The following is a 21882-nucleotide window of genomic DNA, read 5'->3' on the forward strand; positions in this document are numbered from 1 at the left end:
TAATCTTGATATCCTATTATAACAATTGGTTGTATTGAATCTAATAAACAACCTTTAGGCCACACCAAATTAATATTTTTTCCTTGGGTGTTTGCCCTTAAAAATTGGAGTGAGCGAGCGAATTTGTTTTTACAATTTTGTCAGTTTTCATACAACCCGAAACGAGCGAAGAGATTTTTTTTATAATCTATATAAAGAAGAAAGATTGTTCAATATAATTGACTTTGAACATTTGAATACAATCTTGAACTTAAATTCTATTGGACAATGGATATTTAAAAAATGACCGGTTGGCTGTTTTACACAGGCATCATCAAAAAAGTTAGGAGATATACGTACATTTTAATTTCTTGATTTAATTTCATTTGAAATGAATAATATAGTGTATTTTCAACCGTATTATATAAAATATTGTTCATACGAAAACGTCACACATTTCAAACAACAGTGCATGCCTACCAGATAGATAATGGGCATGTTGTGTGGCTCTGTCTGGCAGAGCCCTCATATTTTACAGGATGATAAAACCTATTGAGTAGATGACCAATGAAGAATTTTAGGTCATTGGATCAAAGTCAAGGTCACATGGGGTAAAAAATGTCAATTGATTTAACACTCAATATCTTGGTAACCTTTTTTGACACTGATATTTCATAGTTTAAAAGATGATTGTTCTCAATGAAGTCGAGTTCCATGTTCGTTGAAGGAATCAGTGATAAATGCACTTGCTTATCACCAACGCGACCCGGGTTCGATTCCCGGCGTGGGCGCATGTGAGATTGGTTGGTGGTCACCAAGCCGGACAAGTGGGTTTTCTCCGGGTTCTCCGGTTTCCCCCACAACACAAGACCACACTCTCGTTTAACATCGCGCCAACGAGAGATAATTAGTATAAGTTCATATAACTTTCTTCACAATCGTTGTAAACTAAATAAAGTTTAAACTATGGAGTCACTTGGTCAAAGGTCAAGGTCACAAGTGGTCATAAAATTGAAATCCTCTAACATTCAATATCTTAAGAATGATTGGTCTCATTGAATAGAAGAACATTGTTGCTTTGGGTTTATATGATTGCTCGATAACATCCGGTCGTCCGTCCGTCAGTCTGTCCGTTGTATTTCGTATCTGGTAAATAACTTCATGATGCATCGACATATTTTCAAATTACTATGCACAAGTGTTACCACATCAAGACAGTGGGTAGCATGCAAGACCAAAGTCCACAGCTCAAAGGTCAAGAGCACAGAGCACTTTGAACTTTGTAAAGGTTCACTATAAAACTATAATGATGGTTTGTTTGTGTCTGGGGTATAACTTTGTCGTGCATTGTCAGGTCCGTAGCTGAACGGACAAGATCACAGAGCACTTTTGTATGAGACCATATGGTACCTGGCATTAACCTCTTAACACAGACAGTAAAGTTCAGATGAGTATATTAACTTTGTATTGCATGGCACCTAACTCATATCTGAACTCGTATCGTTTAGCCAAGATTCGAGACTGAGTCTCTTTAAATTTTACGGCATGATTTTAATGGTTAATTATACAAAGGTCAACTAACTGCCTTCTACAAATAATACATACGTACGGGTGTGTGCGTGTGTGCGTGTGTGGGGAGACATTGGGTTTCATAAAATCACCTTTTACTAATCAGCTATGATAAAATAGCGCGACGTGATGCAGGTCACCAGAAAAGCGTAAAGTCAAGGGAGGCTACTACAGCGAAACGAAGTCACAGAATTCACTTTACTGAGCAAAATAATAACAAAATATTTTATGTTTTAGCAAAATTAACAAATCGCTTATACGAAAACAATCACAAAATGTCACAGCACAAAAAACAAAAAAAAAGGTACTTATTTTAAGAGTATACACTAATCGTCATTTCCTGTAGACGTAACGCGGCCATTTTTGGAGAGCTGCTCGTATTTATGATATTAAACATAGATAATGCAACAATTTATGAACTTCGAAATGGCAATCAACTAGGTAGCTGTCTAGATTGATTGGAATTGTTCTCTGCTTCGTGCTTATCCTCATGGTTCTTTGAAGGACATGAGAACCATGTGAATGCATTTAAAAGATGCCAGGTTTTACCAGTTATTTTTGGCCACGCTATATTTAGCAAAGCGAAAGTAGTTTCGAGACTACACACGGTTCTCGCATGATACGGAATCGGAAAATACCAGTATCATGATACGGATTTTTCAATACATCGTGCTGTATTTTCACTGTTGGATATGGAAAAGGAATTTGATAGGCATATGATAAAAAGGGGTCGCATCAATATAAATGACGCCACGTCGATATTAAAAATAGCTTACGCGTGTACCCTCGGGTCTATTGTTTCTATTCGGACCGAAAAAATCATAATTTATCACATTTCACCCAATTGCGACGTTGTTAACTGCCGTCATGAAGCCTCATGAAGCGTAGTAGTTTAATTTGTGTGTGTTTTAAAAAAGTTCATTATTTTGTTACAATAAATAAGGAATAACAACACACAAAGACTTTACATGTTGATGTTGACTAGATTGCCCGCAAAACTGAATAATGCTTGTAAGCACATTAACTCATTATGTTTCAAATCAGCACATATCTGGGATTAATCAAATTATTACTATTTATATAATTATACAGATTTTTATCTTTTGTAGTGCGTGTGTTTCAAGCGGTTGATAAGTAAATAGCGTGTGTTATCTATAATTTCCATTTAGCTGCAAAACTCAGTCTAGGGAAATTGCCCATCAGCTTTATAAGAGAAAAGGCCTGATCAGTCCATGAAATCACCATGACATCGAACCAGTCAATAGATCACCACTTAGCAGGCCATCTTGATGGGCTTATCACTTTACTAAGTATGCATCTGAACAAATTTAAATTTAATGTATGTTTTTAAAACTTATTAATAATCAATCGTTTAAGATTGAAATTTATTATAACTCATATTTATTTAAATATTTGTGAATATACACGACGACATTTTTTCTACTTGCATACATTTAGGGCAGATAGCCTAAATCAGAGATATGCACTACTAAACGTTTGCAATTTGATATCAATAATTTCCTTCGGATGCCAAACAATAAAGTCACAATGATTAGAATTTAGTGATGTATGAAATTTCGATACAGATAGTGAGTTAAATCATTTTCGGTTGAGGATTCAACTTTAACAAATTTCAAGTTTTATTCATACTCATGGCCCAGATGGGCATGAGAAGTAACAAAACATGTATCAAACCATAAAACAGCAAGAAAATAGAAAAAACTAAGTCAACAGATTAACAACAAACACAAACAAACATGTAGTATATATACTAAAAGAGTTGTAAGCGTTATAAAGTACTGGTTAAAAAGTTTGCATTGTGATGATATCAAATATGTAAGAGCAGTTTATAAAATATTGTATACTGGTTGAGAAGCAGTTTCCGACAGTTTTTACAAGTGTTTATTGATTTATTCATATGTGTTTAAATTCCTACTAAAATTGTTCACATTTTAGATAACTACAGCTCAAGCTGCTATTGTCGATATATTTTTCACATGTGTGACGTCATATATAGTGTATCTAATGGGGGCGCCATGAGGGTACTTACACTGTTCTCATTAGCTGTTGACGAGAAGCAGTTTCCGACAAATCAAATACGCGGCAGATTTTAGGTGCCTATTGTGTGTTTTTTTTATCCATTTATTCAATATACTAAATAGAAGACTATAATACGAGAACTATTATTTAATTTTTCAGCATTTACCAAAAATTAAACCTAAAAACTGACATTTTTTGTTAGAATGTACATTGTATAATGATTTAAGAAAACAATACATCAGTAATTATTATTGGAAAAGACCAAATGTACTGAAATTTGTTGAACTTATTGCCAGTGATAGGAAAGCTACATGTAGAAAATTATCGATGTATGTACATAAAGCTTTTGAATTAAGAAATACATTTGTTTATATCTAACATATGTAATAAGTTTAATAACAGCCACTGTCTCATCACTGTAATAATAATATAGTGTTATATATATTATAGTTTGAATTATATAATAATATAGTGTTAGTTACTGTTAAAAAAAATAATGTATCTATGAAATTGTATTTGACCACTGATCTATGAATTGTCATGATATGTGTATATATGCAAAATTCTTGTATGCTCATGGGCCTATGACCTTTATGCATTTGAAATAAACAATAAAAAACTTTATCATAAACGTTTGTTTTAGAATAAAACTAAGGAGGATGATTCAAATAAAACTCAGCATTATTATTTTTGCAAAGAGTGCTAGCTTAATCAATGTACTTTTATCAGTACTACACATTAAATTTGTATCGTTCAAAATATTTGGATATCTATAGAAGTTATGATTAACATATATACGTTTTTTTTTATTTATAAAGTGATTACAATTAAAAATATAATGAAATTCGTCTCCTATTTCTTGTTTATCACATAGTGTACAAAGTCTTTTTCCTCTTCCAATGCCATAGAAACGACCGTTTTCTATAGATAAATTAAAATTAAGGCATCTAAATTTACAAAGAGCAATAGCCAAGTTTTCTTGTAAACATTGCAGATAATTATCAAGTTTCATTTCAATTTTATAAATTCTATGGTTCAAATATTTAGGAGAATCATAAACATTGATATGCCAATTTTGTAGATATTGATCATACACTCATTATGTAGATTTCACTTTATTCTTAAAATATTTTAAATTAGGTATACTCTGCATAGTCCAATACTCTGAACATCCAATGTTATCAAGAATATTTTTAATTTTGACAATCCATTCACAATGTAAAATACCCTTTTCATGTAAATTATGCATAGTTCGGTACAAAATTGAACTAAGTTTATCTTGTTTAACGCTGACTTGTCTACCCCAAAAATTCAACACACTGGAATAAACTTTATTTTCAATAGGACAAGCTCCCAACTCACCCAACACCATACTGGTGGGAGTAGACATTTTTAGTTTTAACATATATTTGTAAAACCTGAGTTGAAATTGAGATATAATAGCAATATTCTCATATCCCCAAACCTCAGACCCATATAATAAACTAGGGCTTAACATACTATCAAATAACTGTAGTTGTATATCAACAGGTAAACAAAGTTTCTTAACTTTAGTCATAACACTAAACATAGCTTTTCGTGCTTGATCAGTCAAATGTTTCTTAGTTTTGCCAAACTTACCATTATAATTAAACATTGCACCAAGATAACTAAAACCATCTACCGCCTCTAAAATAGCATTGTTAAAGTAAAAAAAAAAAACAGGCTTATTTCTCAATTTACCTCGAGAAAGAATTACAACTTTAGTCTTAATAGTATTAACATGCAAATGCCATACAACACAATAATCGTGCATACAGTTAAGCGCCTGTTGAAGGGCAATTTGACTTTCAGCAAAGACAACACTATCATCTGCATACAATAGGAAGTATAACTGCAAAAATACATCAACATCATTATCACTCAACTATTCATGAATTTGACTAGAAAGAAAGTTGAGACCTTCACACTGACTAGACATATATGAAACTAAATGATTCAGAAATATAGAAAACAATATAGGGGAAAGATTTCCCCTTGACGGACACCTATGACTTTAAATGTATCAGATAAAACATTATTAACTTTAACACATGACTTAGCTCATAAATATTATGTCTTACTCTTAGAACATTACCACCAGTATTATGGCTTAGCATTTTTTCCCAAAGTGCAGCCATATCGATGCTATCAAAAGCTTTTCTATAATCAACAAAAGTACAGTACAGTCTCTTACGTTTAGACAAATAAATATCAATCAGCATTTCCTTGGAAAAATATGATCAATAATACTATAACTTTTACGATTACCTGCCAGTTCCTCAGCTATTAAACCACTATCTTCCCCAAAAAATGAGTCTGTTATTAATACTGAAGTAAAAAGCTTTCCCAAACAACTTAAAATTGTAATACCTCTGTAATTATCTGTATTATTTACATCACCTTTGTTTTTGTAAATATGATTATCACGCCAGTACACCACAAATCAGGCTCTCCCCCTTATCCAAGTATCAGATTAAACAATTTACCATGGATTGGTAACAATGCATCCATAGAGTACTTGATGTATTTATTCAAAAGACCATCCTTATGCCTTATTGTTTTTCAACAATTTAATAACTTTATCAATTTCAGCAACTGAAAATGGCAGGCTTAAAGCATCATTTAAATCAGAAACTTAATTAATATAAAAATATATTCAATATCAACATCATTGAGCTATTTACAAAATTATTTTGTGAGCGAAAACGCCTATATTTTTGCTTTGAACCGTAAACTTCTTTTTGTTTAGCCTTACATTCGATATCATACCATGGCTTAGTTATACTTTTAAAAGTAGTTTGTTTCTTTTTAACTTTTAACAAATTTCATTTATCAGCTGCACCAGTAAGTATTTTTTCTGTTTTCTTAGTAATATCATTAATCAAATCTGATGTACAAGGGCCGTGTAAGTTCCACACGTTCTTGATTTGGTATCTAGAGCCTGTGATATCACAAACCACGTGGTATGAGCGCACCAAAGACAGTGGCATATTGGTATCTAGAGCCTGTGACATCGCAAACCACGTGGTATTAGCGCACTAAAGACAGCGGCATATTGGTATCTAGAGCCTGTGACATCACAAACCACGTGGTATTAGTGCACTCAAGATAGTGGCATATTGGTATCTAGAGCCTGTGACATCACAAACCACGTGGTATGAGCGCACTCAAGATAGTGGCATATTGGTATCTAGATTCTGTGACATCACAAACCACGTGGTATGAGCGCACTACAGGCAGTGGCATATTGGTATCTAGAGCCTGTGACATCACAAACCACGTGGTATGAGCGCACTAAAGACATTGGCATATTGGTATCTAGAGTCTGTGACATCACAAACCACGCTGTATAAGCGCACTAAAGACAGTGGCATATTGGTATCTAGAGCCAGTTACATCAACAAACCACGTTGTATAAGCGCACTAAAGAGTAGCATATTGGTATCTATAGAGCCTGTGACATCACAAACCACGTTGTATAAGCGCACTAAAAACAGTGGCATATTGGTATCTAGAGCCTGTGACATCACAAACCACGTGGTATTAGCGCACTAAAGACAGCGGCATATTGGTATCTAGAGCCTGTGACATCACAAACCACGTGGTATTAGTGCACTCAAGACAGCGGCATATTGGTATCTAGAGCCTGTGACATCACAAACCACATGGTATTAGCGCACTAAAGACAGCGGCATATTGGTATCTAGAGCCTGTGACATCACAAACCACGTGGTATTAGTGCACTCAAGACAGCGGCATATTGGTATATAGAGCCTGTTACATCACAAACCACGCTGTATAAGCGCACTAAAGACAATGGCATATTGGTATCTAGAGCCTGTTACATCACAAACCACGTGGTATTAGCGCACGCACTAAAGATAGTGGCATATTGGTATCTAGAGCCTGTGACATCACAAACCACGTTGTATAAGCAGACTAAAGACAGTGACATATTGGTATATCGAGCCTGTGACATCACAAACAATGTGGTATGAGCGCACACTGAAGACAGATGCATATTGGTAGACATAATAATAGGTCTAGAGCTATTTTAACAATGAGAGTACGGACGTACAAATTTTCTAAAAATCGCAAAAGCAACGTTATTCAGTTCAAAACTAAGATCATATCACACATAGAATATAAATGTATTTGTGCAAATTTTATAGATTTTTTTTCTAAAACTTCATTGCAAATTGAATATAAGTTATATACATACAAAGAATATTTCCTACAATGCATATGATCAATGGAACTTGTCTTATAACAAACACCTTTACACTTAACAAGAACTTGAAAAGTGCATGTACATAACCTCAGACCTTTTATGAGTAACGACAAACGCTCAGTAAATACTCATTATCAATGGAGCAGACAACAGTTATGTAGCGAATACCCATGATCAATGGAGCAGACTACAGTTATGTAGCGACAGTAAATACTCCTTATGAATGCAGCAGACTACAGTTATGTAGCGGCAGTAAATACTCATTATCCATACAGCAGACTGTAGTTATGTAGCGGCAGTAATACACCTTATCAATGAAGCAGACTACAGTTATGTAGCGTCAGTAAATACTCATTATTAATGAAGCAGACTACAGTTATGTAGCGGCAGTAAATACTCATCATCAATGAAGCGGACTACAGTTATGTAGCGGCAGTAAATACTCATTATTAATGCAGCGGACTACAGTTATGTAGCGGCAGTAAATACTCATCATCAATGCAGCGGACTACAGTTATGTAGCGGCAGTAAATACTCATGAGCAATGCAGCGGACTACAGTTATGTAGCGGCAGTAAATACTCATGAGCAATGCAGCGGACTACAGTTATGTAGCGGCAGTAAATACTCATGAGCAATGCAGCGGACTACAGTTATGTAGCGGCAGTAAATACTCATTAGCAATGCAGCGGACTACAGTTATGTAGCGGCAGTAAATACCCATGAGCAATGCAGCGGACTACAGTTATGTATCGGCAGTAAATACTCATTATTAATGCAGCGGACTACAGTTATGTAGCGGCAGTAAATCCTCATTAGCAATGCAGCGGACTACAGTTATGTAGCGGCAGTAAATACTCATTAGCAATGCAGCGGACTACAGTTATGTAGCGGCAGTAAATACTCATCATCAATGCAGCGGACTACAGTTATGTAGCGGCAGTAAATACTCATTAGCAATGCAGCGGACTACAGTTATGTAGCGGCAGTAAATACTCATGAGCAATGCAGCGGACTACAGTTATGTAGCGGCAGTAAATACTCATGAGCAATGCAGTGGACTACAGTTATGTAGCGGCAGTAAATACTCATGAGCAATGCAGCGGACTACAGTTATGTAGCGGCAGTAAATACTCATGAGCAATGCAGCGGACTACAATTATGTAGCGGCAGTAAATACTCATGAGCAATGCAGCGGACTACAGTTATGTAGCGGCAGTAAATACCCATTATTAATGAAGCAGACTACAGTTATGTAGCGGCAGTAAATACTCATGAGCAATGCAGCGGACTACAGTTATGTAGCGGCAGTAAATACTCATGAGCAATGCAGCGGACTACAGTTGTGTAGCGCGGCAATAAATACTCATCATCAATGCAGCGGACTACAGTTATGTAGCGGCAGTAAATGCTCATGAGTAATGCAGCGGACTACAGTTATGTAGCGGCAGTAAATACTCATGAGCAATGCAGCGGACTACAGTTATGTAGCGGCAGTAAATACTCATGAGCAATGCAGCGGACTACAGTTATGTAGCGGCAGTAAATACTCATGAGCAATGCAGCGGACTACAGTTATGTAGCGGCAGTAAATACTCATGAGCAATGCAGCGGACTACAGTTATGTAGCGGCAGCAAATACTCATTAGCAATGCAGCGGACTACAGTTATGTAGCGGCAGTAAATACTCATTAGCAATGCAGCGGACTACAGTTATGTAGCGGCAGTAAATACTCATTAGCAATGCAGCGGACTACAGTTATGTAACGGCAGTAAGTACTCATTATTAATGCAGTGGACTACAGTTATGTAGCGGCAGTAAGTACTCATTATTAATGCAGCGGACTACAGTTATGTAGCGGCAGTAAGTACTCATTATTAATGCAGCGGACTACAGTTATGTAACGGCAGTAAATACTCATTATTAATGCAGCGGACTACAGTTATGTAGCGGCAGTAAATACTCATTATTAATGCAGCGGACTACAGTTATGTAGCGGCAGTAAATACACCTTATCAATGCAGAAGACTACAGTTATGTAGCGGCAGTAAATACACCTTATCAATGCAGAAGACTACAGTTATGTAGCGGCAGTAAATACACCTTATCAATGCAGCAGACTTCAGCTATGTAGCGGCCGTAAATACTCATTACAAATGCAGCAACAAGGTTGGTGACATTTATGTGAAAATATTGGTCTAATCACAAACATATTTTACCTTAACCACAATAAACTTCAAATAAGTAAAATTGACTAAGTAGCACACCGAAACAATACAACACACGTAGAACATTGAGAATGATTACGCGAAGTGCTTAATAATACTATTACGAAAAAACTATTATTTGTTGTAACTTATTGTCGCTGCAATTTAAGAGGTCATTAAGTTTAACCGTATTAGGTCGTATTTAAAATAAACCCATACAATCTTATTTATTTCATTAACAAATGTGGGTCAGACGAATAGATCGTGAAAATCATCTATAAAACCCGTACAGACATGACAGTTTGTTTCATCTCAACTATTTAAGCAAACTGGGTGTAATTTTACTTCACATTTGTTTTTAAATATATCTCATTGTACGCAAGAATAAAAAAAACGAATGATACGTGCCTATGTTTCCTGGATTGCATAGCATTGCCTTAATGCAAATAAAAGTTGACTGTTCACGACCTCTTGCTCAACTAAAATATAGCTTGAGTTTGTGGTTCGGATGGAAAATTCAGGCAAGAGTGCACGTGCCGAAGCCAGTCCTCGTTACCGATAATGCCCTAGGGCCGGAATTTTCTTAGCGAACAGGAAACACCGATCTGATTTTTTTTTCCAGATATTTCAGAACTTACCATAAGGTGTAAAAAATGACATAGAAAGAGCTTTTGTACTTTTACCAAATACCGCGGAGTACTGAGATGTCTTAACCATACTTAACGCGTAGTAATTGTCATTCAATGTTGACTTCAAATATTTTTTCTAAAACATATAGCCTTGTTAAAGATTACGCAATCAAATTTGTAATCATTATTTTTGTAACTAGAATTCCGCGAAATTGTGTCACCTGTATAGAGTGCCAATCATCGGCAAATTAATAATAACATGGTCAAACTTGATTACAGTGTTTCGTGGCATTATGCCTCGGTCAAGTTTGATCTCGGGGTAAATCGCATCAATGATAGAGTTATGCCCCTTGTATGTTAAGCACTGGTCAAATAATGTCTTGTGCAGACACTTATTTCATTTTTATTATCCATGTTGTGATGGAACTTGGTAACAGCGCGTTTGGACGATATGAATACCGCTCAAGTTTGATTTTATGAGAAATCGCATCGGTAACTCAGTTTCCTACAAAGTTTAGCTCCATTTACATTTAAATTTATGATAAGTATTAGTGATGCCCCCGCCGACAATGACACCGCAACCAACACGAAACGAAATACTTATATGTTGCCTTTCTAGGCGACACAAAAACAATAGTATCAAACGCAATGAATTCAAATGTCTTAATCACATAAATCATAAAGAACACACAAAAAACACCCTTTCCTTTAATTGCAGGGGATATTTCAATAGAAGTGGGCAAAAGCACCGCAATAAATTTACCCGATTAGTCAAATCAGTCTCCTAATCCATGGTAAAGGTCTACCAGCGCCAATATACTTCCACCACCTCATTCCAAGTGCGGTGTTTGGAAACCTATAGGAGGATTTACCTCCACCTTTGCAGACGTTAGGCTGGGAAAATAAAATTAAACGTCACACAACCTGAAAATGGCGAAGAAAGATGGGTAATCCTCGGTCAAAGGAGGTCGACCAGAGTAAGTGCATCTAGCGTTGTAATGGCTTGTCTTCCTCAAAGATGATTCGGAGCAAACCTAATGGATGACCGCGTTTATAAGCTGCGTTATGCCTTCAATCCACCAAATCCCTTTTGCAGTTTATATCTACCGAGGGTCACATAATACACATACACCTTATGATTTCTTTCGAGGGTCACAGAATACACATACACCTCATGACATCTACCGAGGGTTGCAGAATACACATACACCTCGTGATATCTACCGAGGGTCGCAGAATCCACATACACCTTACGATATCTACCGAGGGTCGCATAATCCACATACTACTTATGATTTATTTCGAGGGTCGCAGAAAACACATACACTTCATGATATCAACCGAGGGTCGCAGAATCCTCATACACCTCATGGTATCAACCGAGGGTCGCAGAATCCACATACACCTTATGTTATCTACTGAGGGTCACAGAATACACATACACCTCATGATATCAACCGAGGGTTGCAGAATACACATACACCTCATGATATCTACTGAGGGTCACAGAATCCACATACACCTTATGTTATCTACTGAGGGTCACAGAATACACATACACCTCATGATATCAACCGAGGGTTGCAGAATACACATACACCTCATGGTATCAACCGAGGGTCGCAGAATCCACATACACCTTATGCTATCTACTGAGGGTCACAGAATACACATACACCTCATGATATCAACCGAGGGTTGCAGAAAACACATACACCTCATGATATCTACTGAGGGTCGCAGAATCCACATACACCTCATGATATCAACCGAGGGTTGCAGAATACACATACACCTCATGGTATCTACCGAGGGTTACATAATCCACATACACCTCGTGGTATCTATCGAAGGTCGCAGAATCCACATACACCTCATGATATCAACCGAGGGTTGCAGAATACACATACACCTCATGATATCAACCGAGGGTTGCAGAATCCACATACACCTCATGGTATCTACCGAGGGTCTCAGAATCCACATACACCTCATGATATCTACTGATGGTCACATAATAAACATACACCTCATGATACCAACCGAGGGTTGTAGAATGCTCATACACCTCATGATATTTACCGAGGGTCGCAGAATACACATACACCTCATGATATCTACCGAGGGTCGCAGAATACACATACACATGATATTTACCGAGGGTCCCAGAATCCACATACACCTTATGATATCAACCGAGAGTCGCAGAATCCACATACACCTCATGGTATCAACCGAGGGTCGCAGAATCCACATACACCTCATGTTATCTACCGAGGGTCACAGCATACACATACACCTCATGATATCAACCGAGTATTGCAGAACACACATACACCTCATGATATCTACCGAGGGTCACAGAATCCACATACACCTCATGGTATCTATCGAAGGTCGCAGAATACTCATACACTTTATGATATCAACCGACGGTCGCAGAATCCACATACACCTCATTATATCAACCGAGGGTTGCAGAATACACATACACCTCATGGTATCTACCGAGGGTTGCAGAATACACATACACCTCATGATATCTACTGAGGGTCACAGAATCCACATACACCTCATGGTATCTACCGAAGGTCGCAGAATCCACATACACCTCATTATATCAACCGAGGGTTGCAGAATACACATACACCTCATGGTATCTACCGAGGGTCACATAATCCACATACACCTCGTGGTATCTATCGAAGGTCGCAGAATCCACATACACCTCATGATATCAACCGAGGGTTGCAGAATACACATACACCTCATGATATCAACCGAGGGTTGCAGAATCCACATACACCTCATGGTATCTACCGAGGGTCTCAGAATCCACATACACCTCATGATATCTACTGATGGTCACAGAATAAACATACACCTCATGATACCAACCGAGGGTTGTAGAATGCTCATACACCTCATGATATTTACCGAGGGTCGCAGAATACACATACACCTCATGATATCTACCGAGGGTCGCAGAATACACATACACATGATATTTACCGAGGGTCCCAGAATCCACATACACCTTATGATATCAACCGAGGGTCGCAGAATCCACATACACCTCATGGTATCAACCGAGGGTCGCAGAATCCACATACACGTCATGTTATCTACCGAGGGTCACAGCATACACATACACCTCATGATATCAACCGAGTATTGCAGAACACACATACACCTCATGATATCTACCGAGGGTCACAGAATCCACATACACCTCATGGTATCTATCGAAGGTCGCAGAATACTCATACACTTTATGATATCAACCGACGGTCGCAGAATCCACATACACCTCATTATATCAACCGAGGGTTGCAGAATACACATACACCTCATGGTATCTACCGAGGGTCACAGAATCCACATACACCTCATGGTATCTATCTAAGGTCGCAGAATACTCATACACCTTATGATATCAACCGACGGTCGCAGAATCCACATACACCTCATGGTATCTACCGAGAGTTACAGAATACACATACACCTCATGATATCAACCGAGGGTTGCAGAATACTCATACACCTCATGGTATCTATCGAAGGTCGCAGAACCCGCATAAACCTCATTATATCTACCGAGGGTCACAGAATACACATACACCTCATGATATCTACCGAGGGTTGCAGAATCCACACACCTCATGATATCAACCGAGGGTCACAGAATCCACATACACCTCATGATATCAACCGAGGTTTGCAGAATACTCATGCACCTTATGATATCAACCGAGGGTGGAAGAATCCACATACACCTCATGATATCAACCGAGGGTCTAAGAATCCACATACACCTCATGATATTAACCGAGGGTTGCAGAATACTCATACACCTCATGATATCAACCGAGGATCGCAGAATCCACATACACCTCCAGATATCAACCGAGGGTTGCAGAATCCACATACACCTCATGATATCAACCGAGGGTTGCAGAATACTCATACACCTCATGATATCAACCGAGGGTCGCAGAATAAACATACACCTCATGGTATCAACCGAGGGTCGCAGAATCCACAGAGACATGATATATACCGAGCGTCGAAGAATACACATAGACATGATATATACCGAGGGTCACAGAATACTCATACGCCTCATGATATTTACCGAGGGTCGCAGAATACTCATACACCTCATGATATCAACCGATGGTTGCAGAATACTCATGCACCTCATTATATCTAACGAGGGTCGCAGAACACGCATTCATCTCATTATATCTACCGAGGACCAAACAGAATACACAGACATCTTATGATAGCTACGTAGGTTCGCAATACTATAACTCCTCATGATAGCTACGTAGGTTCGCACAATACCATGACTCCTCATAATAGCTACATGGGTTCGCAATACTATGACTCCTCATGATAACTACGTTGGTTCGCAGAATACTATGACTCGTCATGATAGCTACATGGGTTCGCAATACTATGACTCCTCATGATAGCTACGTAGGTTAGCAATACTATGACTCCTCATGATAACTACGTTGGTTCGCAGAATACTATGACTCGTCATGATAGCTACATGGGTTCGCAATACTATGACTCCTCATGATAGCTACGTAGGTTCGCAATACTATGACTCCTCATGATAGCTACGTAGGTTAGCAATACTATGACTCCTCATGATAGCTACGTAGGTTAGCAATACTATGACTCCTCATGATAGCTACGTAGGTTCGCAATACTATGACTCCTCATGATAGCTACATAGGTTAGCAATACTATGACTCCTCATGATAGCTACGTAGGTTCGCATAACTATGACTCCTCATGATAGCTACGTAGGTTTGCAATACTATGACTCCTCATGATAGCTACGTAGGTTCGCAATACTATTACACTTCATGATAGCTACGTAGGTTCGCAAAACTATTACACCTCATGATAGCTACGTAGGTTCGCCGAATACTATTACACCTCATGATATTTACCGAGGGTCGCAAAACACGCATTCATCTCATTATATCTACCGAGGTTAGCAGAATACACATACACATGATATTTACCGAGGGTCGCAGAATACACATACACCTCATGATATCTACCGAGGGTCGCAGAATACACATACACATGATATTTACCGAGGGTCGCAGAATACACATACACCTCATGATATCTACCGAGGGTCACAGAACACTCATATGCCTCATGATATTTACTGAGGGTCGCAGAATACATTTACACCTCATGATATCAACCAAAGGTTGCAGAAAACTCATACACTTAATTATATACACCTCATTTTATCTACGGAGGGTCCTAGAAAACTATTACACCTTATGATATCTACCGAGGGCCGCAGAATACACAGATATCTTATGATAGCTACGTAGGTTCGCCATTCTATGACACCTCATGATAGCTACGTAGGATCGCAGAATACTATTACACCTCATGATAGCTACCTAAGTTCGCAGAATACTATTACACCTCATGATATCTACCGAGGGCCGCAGAAAACTATTACTGTACACCTCATGATATCTACAGAGGGTCACAGAAAAACTATTACACCTCATGATATCTACAGAGGGTCACAGAAAACTATTACACCAGAAAACTATAACACCTCATGATATCTACAGAGGGCGGCTGAATACACATACATGTGATGGTAGCTATCGAGGGTCAATAAACGGATACAATAAAGAAGACTTGATATCATTATAGATTTAAGTGTACTTTTTTTATTTTTAAAACAAATATCACAGATAGAGCAAAATATAAAAAAAAACAAATACAGAAAAGCATATTGTATAGCATTTTTAGACATCAATGTGAAATAAATTTACTCTATATAAAGGTGAGCAGTGACATACTATTGGACATCCCATAAACACTATTTACAATTATAATCTAGAAATCCAAGAATCAAATATGTCGCTTGTCTGGAGCAACCATCGTTATCGTACCAATTGTTATAGCATTGTTGTTGTTAGTAGGAATGTGCCTTGAATACAACCTAGAAATTACTGTATTTTTAATGTTATTGGAATTCAAGGGTCAACATGCATGTGACAATTACTCGTCAATGGAATAATGCACAAGTTCCATTCTTGTGCATTTAAAATGAGCATTCAAACTATGTACCATGTTCTAGCAATAAAAGATCTGTCACAGGAACATGACAAATGCCCCCCTTTGAAGCATTGTCAGGCAGATACCTACATGCATTTATACAGTGTAAACAAAGGCCCATAAATTATGAATACCCAGGAATATGTTCTTCTGTGTCATTTAACCTACAACAATACAGACTCCATGGATTGCTGAAAGTTTGACAGTATTAACTATAGAAAAAAGTTGATCTCAACATAAAACTAAACCTTGTTTAACATTTTGTACATGTTTGAAGAGCCTCTACTACGTCTCTTAGGGCAGGACATTTAGTGATTATTCATATATAAAAAACAACAACAAAAAATCAAAGTTCAAAATTAAAGTGACACTCTCATTGAAAATCAATACATACACATGTATTACAATCATAAACTTTGAGTGATAAACCATTAACTACTTACTAAATAGTGTATTTATGAAAAATATTAATTACTGATAACAAAATTGTAACCAAGTATTTAATAACTGAACACGCAAAAATATTAAATGATTGGTGAGTGCTAAAAGATTTATAGTGATCAACTATCATCTCATACCGTATTTTCTGCACCATTCTTTCAAATTAAACTCGGTATCCTTCATAAGAACCATTGTTTTCGACATTTATTCATCTATTTTGGTACATCAAAACATTTGAATTGATTCTGGTAAATCTTATTTGGGAGTAAGAGTGCAGCTCTAAGGTAACAAGCATGAAAATTGTGGTTGATTCCATTCAATGGGCTATGAATCGGTTCTTTAGTAATGAAGAAACCAGTTCAAGATACAAGGGTTATAATAGCTGACAGTTGTAAATCCTGAAAAAATAGCTAGGGGCAGGGTTAAGGGGCTTAGACCTCTTAAGAAATTGTTTTCTACATAATTCATATTAATTTCAAGGTACTTCCTACTGTTTTTTGGATGCAAATATCCGAGCCAAAAAACAATCCTTTACAACTGTTCAATAGTCTGAAGATAAATGATCTCAATAGTGTTTTACGGATCAATCATGAACTTACAAACCCCTGAAGATACTCAAATAAGTCTTGAAATTCAAGTTTGAAGGAAAACAATAATGAAAAATAAAATTACTCATTTCAGTACAACAGTTGAAAAAGATATAGAATTGGTAGTACAGATACATATGCATGTATACATGATCATATTCACACAATTTGTACAATCATTATGATAACAGCAAGCAACAACACATAACTTTAACACAGGGGTGTAAGCAATATATAAACAAAATATTAACACAATTAAATGGGGGGAAAAGCTGCCATTAATAATCCTCTCACATCATGAGTGCGCAAAGCCCCCCCCCCCCCCCCCCCCCAAAAAAAAAAGAAAGTTTATTTAAACTTCAATAAAGGAGTAAAAAGGTAATAAAATACGCCCAAAATGCACTATTTTGGACAAAATTTTGATCAAATTTTCTAGGGGAAGCGTCCCCTGCCTATACTTTAAACTATATAGATTTTGGTTCTGAGAGAGGGGCGCAGGTCAAAAGGTTACGCCCCTAAGTTACGCCACCTCCTGGGTCCGCCCTTGTATTCATTTTAATCTTTCTGAACTTTAATGTGCTTCATCTCAATAGATAACATCATAATATGAGGAACAAGGTATATACCACATATTATTTTAAACACATGTGTATATATATGTTTCCAATGCAGTTCCACTCAATGGTTATTTACAGATATGTACCATTAACATAATTATTGTTGTTTGTTTGTTTTTTATTTCTAGTGACCCCATTTAATTTTGGAATCAATTAAAAGGTAATTGCTTGCTGACTACAGTAACTTATAATTTTACACAATATATATATATATATATTATATATGGTTAGATTGATTGATTGGACCATAAAATGTGGGCAAAACTTTCTGATGTAAGATTACTTCTTATGAAGAGTTCCCTTCTTCTTGACAGATAATCAAGATGTTCTTGGCAGTTTTGAAGTGTTTTTAAGTACGGTAAACTCAATGGGTATTTAGGCATACAACGTTCCTTGGTCGCCAATCAAATATACTCAAATATAAAGCAATCCATGCAAGAGTACTGGTTGAGAAGCAGTTTCCGACGGAAAGCAGTTTCCGACAAATCGCTTTTTCGCGTACCTTCCATAGATCTTCATAAAGAATGAACTGCAATTCAGCTATATGGTAACTAGGCAATCAAAAGCTGATTTTTTTTCCGAGACACGTAAAAAACTTTTATTATTATTTAATGTTTAATGTTTATTTTTCATTTTGTACACAAACTTGCACGTGGGGGATCTGCACGCGCAGCGTATTGCGCATGCGTGTGAACCTAATTTGCATATCTATGAATAGCTACAAGGTTTTCCTTAATTGACTTATACAAACGATGATCATTGTGTACATATTTGTGAACACTGGTGTCATGCTTGTTTCGCATCCACATTCACTTAGATGTATACAAACACAAGTTTTCATCAGAAATGAATAAAAAAAATCATTGATATTCAGTCTCTGCCTGATTTCGAGTATGAATTGAAAGTCGTAAATTTTAAGGTTTAAATTTTTTTGTAAATGCTGAAAAATTAAATAACATTTCTCTTATTACAGGATTATGTTTAGTTTATTAAATAAACGGATAATAAAAACACACAACAGGCACCTCAAATATGCCCCGCATTCAGATTGTCGGAAACTGCTTCTCATCACAAGCTAATCAGAACAACGTAAGTACCCTCTTTGCGCCCCTATTAGATACACTATTATGTGACGTCACACATGTTAGAAATATATCGACAATAGCAACTTGAGCTGTAGTTATATAAAATGTGAACACTTTCAGTAGATATTTAAACACGTATAAATAATTCAATAAAAACGTTTAAAAACTGTCGGAAACTGCTTCTCAACCAGTATTCACATTTATGGCAACACCCTGTGGAGTACTCAACGGTTCTTGTTATAACCAAATAAGTTGAGCTCACATATGACCTATGGAATGTTTCCCAACAGATATTCAGTACACTCAAATATATGACAACCTCCAGTGTAGCACTCAATGGTTCTTTATGGAGCTCAAGAAGTTGAAATCACATATGACAAACTCAGTGTTTCCAAACAGCCATCTATCATATTCACATATACATGTATATTGCAGCCTCTATTCAAAATTTTTTGGAAGCAAATGGGTCATGTTCAAATAAGGGGCATTCAATGTCTCTTGACAACTATCAAGTATACTTACTTGTACTTAAACATCCTGTGCAGCACTCAATGTTTATTCGATAGCCAATGAAGGAAATTCACATGTGGTGTGCCCAATATTTTGTGAAACCTTTTAAGTGCACACTAATTGCAAACTAATTGCAACCTCAAATGAGGCACTCAATATTTCTTAAAAGCCAATGAATTGTTTCCATATGTGGAGCACATAATGCTTTCTTAAAAAAAATCAAGTGTATTCGCATACATGGCCACACCCAGTGGGACACTCAATGTTTCTTGACAGCCAGTCTTTCATGTGTTGAATATGACCACCATGGGAGCAACCCTGACACCACAGAAACATCCCTTTTACTGGCAGTGAGCTACAAAGAAATACATACAGTGATGAAAACAAACTGTTTGTATAAAAGTTTACAAAATGTAAATTTATTATTCCATTAATTTTATGAAACACTCCAATGTGATATATGGTTATTTATGGAACGCCGGCACTGTCTTTCGTAGTCCAAAAACTTTAGTAAAATAAAGTTTTGTGTGTGTTTCTTATTACATTATGTACCAAGTGCTTTACATGGTGTACAAACATAGTTATGTTATGTCAGTTTATCTTAATATGTTGTGGTTTGTACTTATATTATGACAGTTTTTATTATATTATGCGGATACATCTATTATATACATATTATGTAGACATTTTAGGTCGCTTCAACTTATTTCTCATCTTATATATAAGCATAACTTTATGGCTGCATAGACAGAGTCATTGTTGGAACCCAATCTATATTGTTTGGTAACTCTACAGCTTAAAACATGGTAAAATAAGTTATGCATGACTATTCATATTAAACGATAACTTCTAAGCTACATGAATGTATGTATTTCTTGAGGTGTATCCCAGGCATCCAATCAAACGTCCAGATTTCAGCTCATTAATTATTCATGAGTATGAGGTTCTTGCAGTCTGTTTGCCAAGTGTATTAAATGCAGTTATACTTAATGAATAGACTCGGTACCAAAGATAAGATAAAATTCCCTTAAGCATTGTGATGGAACTAAACTTACAAAATGATTGATAATAGCTTGCATCTGATTGCAAGCTAGCTAGACATCTTCAAGTTATTATGGCCTTGAACCCAGCAACCACAAAGCAAGCCATAGTTTAGGAACAGTCCTAATTGAGGTATGTAAGATAACTTGAAGACTTAACCGAGCTTTGGCCCCAGTGAGAGAATTGGTCCTGTAAGGTTGTGGTACATCGCCCACAGACAGAATATTAACCTACGTCAGGTCTGCACTGGTTCTTTAATGTGTATTTCACTGACACATAGGACCCACCTTAAATGTATCCCCAACAAGACAATTTGGTATTTTTGGTTGAACCCATGACCCTGGGTTAACAGTCAGGAGTTTTAACTCATGACCCCTGGGTTGAAAGTCAGGAGTTTTACCCCATGACCCCTGGGTTGACAGTCAGGAGTTTTAACCTGAACCCATGACCCCTTTGTTGTCAGTCAGGAGTTTTAACCCATGACCCCTGGGTTGACAGTCAGGAGTTTAAACCCATGACCCCTGGGTTGACAGTCAGGAGTTTTAACCCATGACCCCTGGGTTGTCAGTCAGGAGTTTTACCCCATGTCCCCTGGGTTGACAGTCAGGAGTTTGAACCCATGACCCCTTGGTTGACAGTCAGGAGTTTTAACCCATGACCCCTGGGTTGACAGTCAGGAGTTTTAACCCATGTCCCCTGGGTTGACAGTCAGGAGTTTTAACCCATGACCCCTGGATTGACAGTCAGGAGTTTTACCCCATGACCCCTGGGTTGACAGTCAGGAGTTTGAACCTGAACCCATGACCCCTGG

At 37.1% G+C, this 21882-nt stretch overlaps 1 protein-coding gene across 7 annotated transcripts in view; it reads right to left on the reverse strand.

Moving 5' to 3' along the window:
• Window positions 1-18160: 18160 nt before the first annotated feature.
• LOC128240686 (GATOR complex protein WDR24-like) overlaps window positions 18161-21882 on the reverse strand; it is a 47341-nt gene continuing 43619 nt past the window's right edge. For all 7 annotated transcript variants that reach the window (XM_052957464.1, XM_052957408.1, XM_052957416.1 and 4 more), the window contains one exon: window positions 18161-20385. In XM_052957464.1, the coding sequence (XP_052813424.1) occupies window positions 20250-20385 (136 nt within the window). In that variant the 3' untranslated portion in view covers window positions 18161-20249. The remainder of the gene's footprint in view (window positions 20386-21882) is intronic.

This window comes from Mya arenaria, chromosome 1, assembly GCF_026914265.1.
Source record: "Mya arenaria isolate MELC-2E11 chromosome 1, ASM2691426v1".
In the NCBI taxonomy this organism is placed as follows: domain Eukaryota; kingdom Metazoa; phylum Mollusca; class Bivalvia; order Myida; family Myidae; genus Mya; species Mya arenaria.